Genomic DNA, 11,427 nt, shown 5'->3' with positions numbered 1-11,427 from the left:
TAAAATGCACAGGAGAGTCCAGAGTTCCTCGGTGGTTTAGCATATAATTCCCGTGGGATCTGAAATTCCATACCTCTGCACCTCAGAGAAAGGAAAACACACACCCACACAAAAACTTATATATGAATGTTCACAACAGCATTCCTTATAATAGCCAAAAATTGGAAACAACCCAAGTGCCCATCCACTGATGAATGGATAACTATAGTGTGCGACAGCCATATAATGGAATATTATTTGGTGGTAAAAAGAATGAAGTACTGATAGGTGCTACAATACAACTTGGATGCACCGAGAAAACACATTAAGTGGGGCGCCTGGGTAGCTCAGTCGGTTAAACGACTGCCTTCGGGTCAGGTCGTGATCCCAGAGTCCTGGGATCGAGCCCTGAGTCGGGCTCCCTGCCCAGTGGAGAGGCTGCTTCTCCCTCTCCCTCTGCCTGCCCCTCTGCCTACTTGTGCTCTCTCTCTGTCTGTCAAATAAATAAAAATCTTAAAAAGAAAAAAAAAACATGCTAAGTGGAAGAAGCCAGTCCACAAGGATTGGACAGAGTATGGTTCCACTGGTGTGAAGTACACACAATAGGCAAATCTCTAGAGACAGAAAGTAGACTAGCGCTGCGGGTACAGGGACCTTGGAGAGGTGTGAAGTTTCTTTTGGGGCCAATGAAAGTATTCAACATTGAATGTGATAATGGATTACACACTCACTGAATATATTTAAAGCCCCTGAGTCATACGCTTCTAAATGGATGTGCTGTATGTTATTCAAATTATATCTCAATAAACCTGTCAAAGAAAGGTACTCGGAACAGAAGCAAAAAGACAATACTGTGAAATATTTGGGTGGCTAAATCTACACATTTCAGTGTGAAAAAAGGAGTTAGAATTGAGACTACTTTTCCACCAGGTACCTTTGCTCTCATAAATAGGGTATTTTTCTCCACTGAAGATATTGTCAGTTGGGGGAACTGAGTCCACTGAAGGAATCTGCACTTTCAATCTGATAAGTAAAAGAAGAGAAAAACCCCACTACTTAGAGATAGTCTTTGTTCATCTTTTGTTTTCTATCCTTCACATAAATACATCATGGATATATTTTATAAAATTATGCTACTCTTCTCATTAAGAATACCTCTGCTTCCGTTCAGAGTCCCCCCAACCCTGTCTTACAGTACTTATTTCCATATTTATTCATTTGAGTTCCTAACTTAGGCCACTTGGACATTTCATTTATGTTTGTCTCCAACTCCACCAACTCTTTGTAGTCAGGGAAAATGTGTTATGTCCAACTGAGCCCCAGCATGCTATGCAAATGCCAAATACGTAGAAGGCACTTAGTACCGGTTCCTTGATTGAAATGTATAACCAAACCCCACCATTTCCCCATCTTTCCAACTCCAACCAAAATGGCCCATTTTGTTTTGTTTTCTATTTCCATAGGTATCGCGCCCCTGAAGTTTTATTAAGATCTTCAGTGTACAGCTCTCCCATTGATATATGGGCTGTTGGGAGTATAATGGCTGAATTATATACATTAAGACCACTTTTCCCAGGGACAAGTGAGGTCGATGAAATCTTTAAGATTTGCCAAGTTTTAGGGACTCCCAAAAAAGTGAGTATTCGTGTCCTTAAGTTGTTATGTAACTTGTGATTATGATTTTTACCTAGCTATCTGATATTTTCATTTTCAAATAGGCTTATGCTTTAATGGTTATTTTTCTTATCCTTTTTTTTTTTTTTAATTGGGTGGGATAAGAAGCCGGAATCCTTCAAGACTGAAGAAAAAAGAGTTCTTACCTTTAAGAACTTAAGGGAATATTCTATTTAGAATTCTGTATATTTACTTTGGGTTCATGACCAGTTGATGACCTCGTGGCCATCCTCACTTAGACTCTTTCCCATTTACTCTGTGAATATTCATTGGCATCAATTCTAGAATCCCAGGTTCCTGGACCATTTCCACTTAACCTTTCCTGTTTCATTTTACATACCTCTGCCTTGAGTATTTGATTCCTCGACCTGAGTACTTCTCAATTAACTACTGCATTCAGCCAGACCTTACTTTCTGATATGTACTTAATAAGTATGTATAATTACAGCCTAATTATGTTAGTATGTGCCTTGTAGTTAAAATTAGACAAGTAAACATAGTTATTAAAGCTTCGTGTAATTTGTTATTTCCTAACTATGTGCAGTTTCTAACAGTGGATGCAATGTCTAACATGATGAGGGACTTTGGAATGATCAGCTGTTTGTATACACCACTTGTGCCTTATTTATTCTAAGTCGGCTGGGTATCATCATTAAGATCTAAAAAATGGACAAGAGTTTAATATTCTTTCTATACTACATATAGCACTGAGTTGTAGGTCTGGTATTTCATTCTGTTTCTATAAATCAACACTAAACCACCAGTGATTGTTATGTTATACCTGTGTTTTTAAATTAATCACTAAAAACCATTTCTTTTTTGCTCTCCTGTCTCACCCACTTATATATGCCTTAAACAGAGTGACTGGCCAGAAGGGTACCAGCTTGCATCCTCTATGAACTTCCGTTTTCCCCAGTGTGTTCCTATAAACCTAAAAACTCTTATTCCCAATGCCAGTAATGAAGCGATTCAGCTTATGACTGAAATGTTGAATTGGGATCCGAAAAAGCGACCAACAGCAAGTCAGGTAAGAGGAATCCCTCTGTTACAGTGGTTTTTAGTGGTTTTTCTTTATACTAAAGAAAGTATACGTGAGTATTTAATCTCCAGATAAGAGATAGATGAGTATAAAGGTAACAGAAGAAACCACAAAGGGAAAACTCAGATTTTTTTTCATCATCGTTAAGTGTACTCTTCAGGCCGCATCGCCCATTTCCCCCATACCACCGCCCACCTCCCCTCTTGTAACCATCAGTTTGTTCTCTGTAGGAAAAACTCAGATTTGCTCACAGAAAAATTAAATCTTTTTCTCTTATAAAAATCCTAAGGTTGGAAGACAAACAGCAATAATTCTTTTCAACAAATGAGACGGTGTATTTTCTAATGTTTCTAAATATTTGTTAACTTTTGTAATAAAAATATAATAAAAGTCTTTAACTCTTACCTAAAAAAGAAGTGGGCATAAGACATTTTTTAAAAACCAGAAAAAGAAATAAAAATTACCAAAAAACTATTGTTTTTAAATGTGCAGTCATTGTTCATTATGGTAAAATGCAAAAACAACAACAAACCAACAAAAAAAGCTAAAAGGCTATTTCTCTAAGTAATGGAAAAAGTTTTGCAGTGTAGTATATCAGGAACGTTGAAAGCAATCAGAAAGTTGGATGATGATTTATGCCCACAGATGTTCAAAGCTAATTAAAAACTGTGCATTGGAGGTATATATATATCCTTAACATAGACTACTTTGCTCCCATTAAAAATGGAATTTTTAAAATAAAGTAACCATTTTGGAGACTTCTCAAGCCCAAATGCTAAGTTTAAATGTAGGCTCGACTATTATACATACAACATGATTTTATTAAAAATAAATAAATAAATAAATATATATATATATATATATATATATTACATGACTAGAAAGAAGTGCAAAAAAGCAAAACATCAAAATGTGAGCAATACTTCTTTCCTGGTGTTGGCATTGCAGATTATTTTAATTTCTTCCTGAGAATTTTCCATACGTCCTTACTCTATGCGATGATCAAATATTCCCCGAATAAGCAAGAAAAAACAAGTTCCTTCTTAAAGACTCACCTCTTCTTGAAGGATGGTAGCTGATATCTTAAAGAGGAAAAATTGTTACAGATGAAGCCTTGAAATTGCAAATCACACTTTTAAAGTTTCTAGCTCCAAAATAGTACATTTTTAATTTAGGAGTATTGACATACTAATTAATAGGACTTAATTAAGAAACTGAGTGCTTTCTGTGTGCCAGGTACTGATGTATTTAAATTGCCTATATTTGTAGAGCTCCACTTAGAAACTTCGGTGTAATTAACACATACATCGGTTGTGGTAGGGGACGTCTCAGATTAAAGGCTCTTTCTACATCTGCTGAAATATACCTCCTGCCCTTAACCTCTTTCTTGCCCACTATTTCATAGCCCTGCTGTTTAGTGGAAATAAGAAGACTGAGTTAGGAGACGTGAACTTACAGAATACAGGAACCATGTACAAGGCTACTTCTGTCCCCTCAAAAACTGCCCTTGCTGTTAACTGTGGGTCAGAGCTGTGCTCACACATCAGTGGGAACCGGCTTCGCGCAGGATGTGCAGGGTAATAGGGCTTGGCTACCTTAAGGTGCCCTCCTTACCCTCCCCCATGCATACAAACACAAACTGCAGAACTGGGAACTTTCCTCCTTTAATCCAGGCCTATGATTACTGGGTAAAGGGATCTGTATCCACAGCTGAGCCGCACAGAAGGCTTCAGATATTCCCTAGACCAATTTTCATCAGCTTTGGCCATTGTGACATTCGGATTAGATCCTTCTTTGTTGTGAGGACCATCCTGTTATTGTAGGATGTTCAGCAGCACCCTTAGTAGCATGTCTAGATGCCAGCCGTACCTCCCACCCACGGGAGAACCACTCCTGTAGACTGTGTGGCCAGACAGACATCAGGGGCACCCCCCTCCAGCCCACCACCTCCGTGCAGCAGCAGTAGTTGGTTGGCTGATCTGGTTAAAACCCAAACAGTGATCGCTTTTTATTATTTTTATATTTTCTTCCCAGAAATAACTTCCCTTTGCTGATACATTACTATAATAAGCTCTAACACATATCCACTTGTAATCTCCTTTCCTAGAATTTTTCTTACTGCTGGTAGGCATGTAGCAATCCTCAGGCTAAGAGTGGCCCTGAATTTTATATAATGTTCTAGCTAATCATCTAACATGAACTCCTTAGAAGGTTTTCTTAACTCATTCCCGAATGGCTTTGGAGGGACTCTAAAACCATGCTCAGTATCTAGCATTTTAGTTTGAATTAATCACATCAAATTTAGCCCGTGTTTATAAGCTGGATTTTATTTTTCATACAAATACGACAGTTGCTTTCTCTGGACATTACCCGTGAGTTTTACATTCTCCCTACTATGTTGTACCTTATTTTTTTCAATGAAATTTATGTCCTAAATCATTATCTCCTGGTTACCTTTTTGAAGGTAGCAGAAGGGGAAAACTGGATGCTTTCTAAGTCTTTGAAGCTGATCTAGGCTAGTGCTGTATGCCAAGCCTGCTGTCAGTCAGTCGTTTATGTGCAGTAAATTTAGGTGCAACTGTTTTCCATTTCTTATTTCCATGCTTTTGTAGGCATTGAAACACTCGTATTTTCAAGTTGGTCAAGTGTTAGGCCCTTCCTCACATCATCTGGAATCGAAACAATCTTTAAATAAGCAGGTGCAACCACTAGAATCAAAGCCATCTTTAGGGGATCTAGAATTGAAGCCCCTGCCAGACATCAATGACCAGACGGTCAGACAGCCCCAACCGAAGAACAGCCACCAGCCACTGGGGTCCATCCAGTTACCCCAGAACACGAGTGTCCAGCCAGCGCCAAAGCAGCCGGGACAGCAGAAACCGCCGCAAACGCTGTTTCCAAGTATTGTCCGAACCATGCCGACCGTAAGTAGCTCATAACGACACTTTGGATGCAATAGTTTCTAGGCTCAGTTAGGATTTTATTCCTAAAAATGTGGGAGAAGATATAAAAGATTACTCATGTTAAAGTCCCTGCTTCCTCTAGTAGGAGCTTTGCAAGAGATAACCTGAAATCCTAATATGGTTTATGAAAAGAAAAACAGCCAAAATAAATGTGATGAAGTTTGGATGCTACAGAGTTTTCTTCCACAGTTACTTAGATGCAAAAGAACTCAAAGAACTTAATAGAATCTGGGACTTGAGAGAGCTGATCCTAAATCTTAAGGATTTGAACAGTAATTTTACACTGTTTTTAAATACTAATGAACATGAACAGAATGGGTTTTTTAAGTATCAGGCATCGTCTAAGACTTTCTCTTCCTACTTCTTTTGTTCAGTTCAGGGAGCTCCGTCGGGGGCCACATGAGCTGTATCCTCAAGATATATACACCCAAAAGCATTTGCATCATGGGCACTTTAAGGACTGAGAGATCTCAACAAATACTGTCTAATTCCTTATCCCCTCCTGCCGTCCTTATATAAGAAGCCCTGCTCCCTGTACCACTAATCCTATTCTACTGTACTATTAATTGCCTGGTTCTTATGTGTCCTGTTTATTATCTGGCTCTTCCTATAGAATGTAGGCTCCAAGAGCTCAGGAATGTTCTTCTGTTTATCAATACAGGCCCTGAACCCAGAATGGTGCCTGGCACATGGTTGGCTTCTCAGTTTACCCATTGAACAAATGAGTTAATTGTCCATACTATATCTAGGAGTCTGCATCATCTAGGGGCATTTCTTTTCTTTATTTTTTTTAATAAGATTGATTTATTTTAAAGACAGAGAACACATGAGCAGGACAGGCAGAGGGAGAGATTCTCAAGCACACTCCACGCTGAGTGTGGAGCCCAACACAGGGCTCAATCCCACAACCTTGAGATCACTACCTGAGCCAACACCAAGAGTTGGACGTTTAACCAACTGCACCACCCAAACACCCCCTCTTTGGGACATTTCTGACTATTCAGAAGTTCTTTCTTATACTGAGATAACATCTGGTTTTCTGTAGCTTTTTTTTTTTTTTAAGATTTTATTTATTTGAGAGAGAGAGCACACGCAAGCATGAGGGAGAGCCAGAGGAGAAGCAGATACCCCACTGACCAGGGAGTCTGACGTGGGGCTCGATCCCAGGATCCTGAGATCATGACCTGAGCCAAAGGCAGAGGCTTAACTGACTGAGGCACCCAAGTGTCCATTCTGTAGCTTTTAATAAAAGTTTATCACTCTTCCCCAAAGGCAGCCATTCAGGTCTCTAAAAATAGCCCTTATATTACCTGTCCTCTTCTCTGGAAGAAACATCCCCAGTTCCCTCACACTCCACACATGACATCATTCACCAATGACTGAGTAATCCTTGGTTCCTGTGTAGGAAGGAGCCTTTGAGTCCCCTCTCCATCCTGCTTCCCATTTAGAAAGGGGCGGCCAGAAGTAGAGGCAAACCATGGGCAGGGAGTATAAATCATGGGTGAATCACCTCCAACATTCCAGAACCATATGTGCACTCATGTCACCAAAGATTACGTTTTTTGTTTGTTTGTTTGTTTGTTCTCTTGAGAGGCACATCAAATGTTGACTCACACTGAGAGGAAAAGAAAAGAAATGAATATTTATTGAATATCTGCTAAGTGCCATGTACTATGCTAAGGCCTTGTATGCATTCACAAAGTTATCGACCCAGTATCCTAGTGCTCAATTTTTAGATAGCTAATAGGTTCCAGAGAAGGGATTGAACATTCTGTCAACTAAAATTCCCAACTCTATTTTCTACAAGTGCTTTTGCTAAATCACATATTCTTTACTTCTTTCTTGTGTATGGGATTTTTGCAAATTACAAACTATGGTCTCTAGGACTCAAAAAATTGCAAAACCTTACTTTTACCCTTCCAATTTCTAAATTATTTTTGTCTTGTCAGTTCAACCATTCTACCTAGCATGTCACTAACTACGCATTAGTTTAGTTGTTCATTTGCTTTTTTTCCTCCTATATCTTCAAGATGAACAGAAGGGCAGTGAGCCCTTGGACAGGCCACTAGGACTTTCTTGTACAGTGACACTGACCCACTGAGAGTCCTCTTGGTCAGACTACTGAATAATGTACTTGTGTGCTTGGGCTGCTATAACAAAATATCATAGACTGGGAGGTTTTAAGCCGGAAATTTATTTTCTAGATGCCGGTAAGTCCAAGATCAGAGTATTCGCCAGTTTGATTCCCAGTGAGGGCCTTCTTCCTGGTTTGTATAAAATGCCTTCTCGCCTTGTCCTTACATGGCAGAGAGGGCAGGCAGAGAGAGAAAGCAAACTCTCTGTGATCTCTTTCATGGGGGCCCTAATCTCATCATGAGGGTCTCATCCTCATGACCTCATCTAATCTCTAGTTACCTCCCAAAGGCCACTTGTCCAAATACCATCACATTCAATTTGGGGTATAAATTTGTGTGTGTGTGTGTGTGTACAAATTTCAACATATAAATTTTGGGGGAAAATAAACATTGAGTCTGTAACAGTACTGACCCACCTTTGTTGTCCTTTTGTCACTTCATTTCAAATGAAATGAATCAAAGACTTTGTCAGCTACTCTGTTGAAGGCCACAGAGACCACATATATTCAGTTTGCTTTGTAGAAAAAATGGTGGCCTATACGATCTACCCACATTTTTTCCCTCAGTGCTCAAAAACTTTCCCTTTAATAACTGAATTCAGAGTCTTTGCCCTTATCCTATACCAAACATATTAAAGTGTAATTTGCAAAAATCCACCTTCTACTTTATAAACATTATTTATATTTTCCCCTTTCCAGTCTTCTCAGACATTTTGATATTACTGACATGGCCCTGCAGCCTAGAGCATCAGTGCCCGGAAGAACAACTCAAAGAAATAAGAGGCTCTCGCTCCGCTAACTATAACCTTTGATTAGCTCTACTCATCTGGGATCTTAGATTGTTTCATTCTCCTTAGTCTAGAGTTAATTTTCCCTGGCAAAGAAAACAATAGTATAATAGAGGTCAGCAAACACTATTTCTGTCATCAGCCATCACTAAGGCACCACGGGCTCCGAGCAATAGCATATCCATTCTTTAAACATCTTCTTGCCCGGACTTAGCTGTATATGCTTCCAAATTCCTTGATTTTCAATTGCCTTTTGGATTTTTCCATTTATGTACCCCCCAACTGCCCCAGATAAATTTGAATAAAACTACTCTGTGGTCCAGGGCAGGTTTTCTTCCTCATTCCTTATTTTTATCGATAGAGCCACCATCCCGAAACAAGCAGGCTGAAACTTTTAGTCATCCCTGCCCTTCCTGTCTGCATCCATGAGGATTATATTCTTCTGTGATTTATGATGGAAAATGGACCACTGAGGCTCAAACAGTAATGGGTTTTTGCTTGAGTAACAAGAAGTCAGATGGTGGGCCAAACCAGGGCTGGTGCAGATTATAGAAGGAACCACCAGACTGCTTCGGTCTTCCTGTTCCGCCATACTTAGCAGGCTGCTTTCATTCCTCTGGCCACAAGATGGCTGCCGCTCCTTTGGGGTAGCTTCTGCATTTTAGAAGAGGGAAGAGTGAAAGCCACTGGCATGCCAAGGGAGTCCAAAAATAGCTCTCCTGGAACTCCCTCCTGTACAATTAAACTGACAACTCATTGGCTAGATTGTGTCACATGGCTACATAGAACTGCAAAGGAGGCTAGGATTTCATGTATTTTAAGTAGGTATATTGAAAGGAAGATGGGAAGAATAGCTACTGAGTGGGCAACCTGGCAGTGTGTGCCACACTCTCCTCTGACCTCTGTTCAGGGAGATGCAAAGTTCAGTCCTTTTATTCCTTGTTAAGAGCAAATGTATTCTTTCATGACCATGCCAGTATAACTGTAAAGACTTCCTATTTGAAGAACCTGGCCTTCTAAAATGCTGCCTTTACCTCACCACTTTTTAGCTCAAAGACATCCAGTGTTCTTTACTGCCCACGGGAGAGCTGCAACTCATTAGACACACTGAAGGCCTTCAAATGCTGGCATCAGTCTGTCTTTGCAACCCCATCCTCCACAACTTCCAGCACCAACCATCTGCTTTGATAAGCTAGGTCTATACTTTCTTCCTGGAACAAACTCTGGCACTTTTCTCTTTTTTATTTCTTTTTTTTTTTTTTTTTTTTTTTAAGTAGGCTCCATGGCCCAATATGGAGCCCAACATATTGTGGGACTCAAACTCACAACCCTGAGATCAAGATCTGAGCTAAGATTAAGAGCTGAACATTCACTGACTGGGCCACTCAGGTGCCCCTGGCACTTTTCTATTAGAAAGTCATACTCTGTATATTTCCTCTTCCAAACTCTGGAACAACAAGAATAGTAATAACAACCATACCACCTAACCTTAGTATAACTCTTATTATATGGTAGGCCATATCCTAAGGACTTTCAAGATATTTTATATTAAATTCAGAAACACTAATTAGAGAAATACTGCATATCTCCATTTAAGGAGGAAGAAACCAAGGCTTTAAGAAGTCACTTGTCCAAAGAGACACAGTCACACATGACACTTTTCCAAATTATACATCAGTGAGAAGTCAATTCTGATCCTGAATAAAGTCTCACCCCAGTCCAAATCCAGAGATCTTTCCTCCCTCTGAACTCCTATCATATTTTTAGCATGTGCTACCTGTTTTTGTTAATACTTTTCAACCTGTATATATGTATCTTCTTAACTTTATGGAATCCTCCTTGAGAATGGGTACTTTGGGTATCAACTAGAATAGTTTACGCATAAAAGGAACTCAGCAAATGACTACAGGTGACGATGACTGATTTTCCACCACAGAAGCCAAATGGCACACTGGGTCATAAAAGTGCTAGGAGGCGTTGGGGTCAGACTGTGTTCAAGTCTGGAGACAGCTGGGAAGAATTTGAGGACTGTGATCTCGGAGCCTCCCATTCCAAGAAGCCAAGCATGAACGTATTCAAAGAAAAGAGGAAAAAAGATTCTCCGTTTCGGTAAGATTTCACATTCCAGGAAAATATATTTTTATCATACATCAACTTATATTACTCATGATGAATAACTGAAGATGTTAAAAGACAATAAGTAGCTTACCATTGTTTTCTTCCACATACCCCAGATCTCTACGCATACCTCTGGGAAGGTAAGAATCTTGACTTCTCGCGGTAATGATTCTCAGAATTAATGGCTGAGTGTTGTGTGTGTCCGGCGGGTCAGGGGGAGGGGAAGAGTTCTTGTGAAGTTGTTAGTGTGCCCTACTGAATTATGATCGCCATCATTCCCATTTGAAATCTGTATGCCTATTTGAAGAAAAGCAAAGCACAATCTATAAAAGTAACGGTTTCCTCTGATGGTGCTCAGATTCGCTAATTTATTTGCTATTCTAAACTCTTTTGATCATTTCTTAAACTTTTTCTGGAAGTTTCGTATCTCCGGCAGTCCCTTTTCTAAGTTAAGTCATCATTAGTGCACTTTTCAACTTTGAGGTGACGGTGGGTTAAATTTTATGAACAAAAGCTTGGAAAAATACTCTCTTTTTTTTTTTTTCCTCTCTCTTTGGAACAAAAGAGGGAGAAAAATATTGGCAGGAGGCAGAGAATTTTATCTAATAGCTAGTTGGCATTTACTTTGGGACACACATGTCTCTGAAGTACAAGGAAGTTTCTGTCAGGAGGACTTACGCTTGGATAATTCTTTGTCAGTAGGTTTCCAGATGCTCAAGTTCCATAGGTACT

General features: G+C 39.6%; 1 protein-coding gene across 2 annotated transcripts in view; it reads left to right on the top strand.

The window, feature by feature from the left end:
- The window catches only part of MAK (male germ cell associated kinase), a 56,075-nt gene that overhangs the window by 27,330 nt on the left and 17,318 nt on the right, over positions 1-11,427 (top strand). For both annotated transcript variants that reach the window (XM_044258881.1, XM_044258871.1), the window contains exons 7-10: positions 1,443-1,614; positions 2,513-2,680; positions 5,305-5,616; positions 10,514-10,686. In XM_044258881.1, coding sequence (XP_044114816.1) covers positions 1,443-1,614; positions 2,513-2,680; positions 5,305-5,616; positions 10,514-10,686 — 825 coding nt within the window. The remainder of the gene's footprint in view (positions 1-1,442; positions 1,615-2,512; positions 2,681-5,304; positions 5,617-10,513; positions 10,687-11,427) is intronic.

This window comes from Neovison vison, chromosome 1, assembly GCF_020171115.1.
Source record: "Neovison vison isolate M4711 chromosome 1, ASM_NN_V1, whole genome shotgun sequence".
Taxonomy (NCBI): Eukaryota; Metazoa; Chordata; class Mammalia; order Carnivora; family Mustelidae; genus Neogale; species Neogale vison.
The sequence above is the reverse complement of the archived record's forward strand: the minus strand, read 5'-3'. Positions and strand labels throughout refer to the sequence as shown.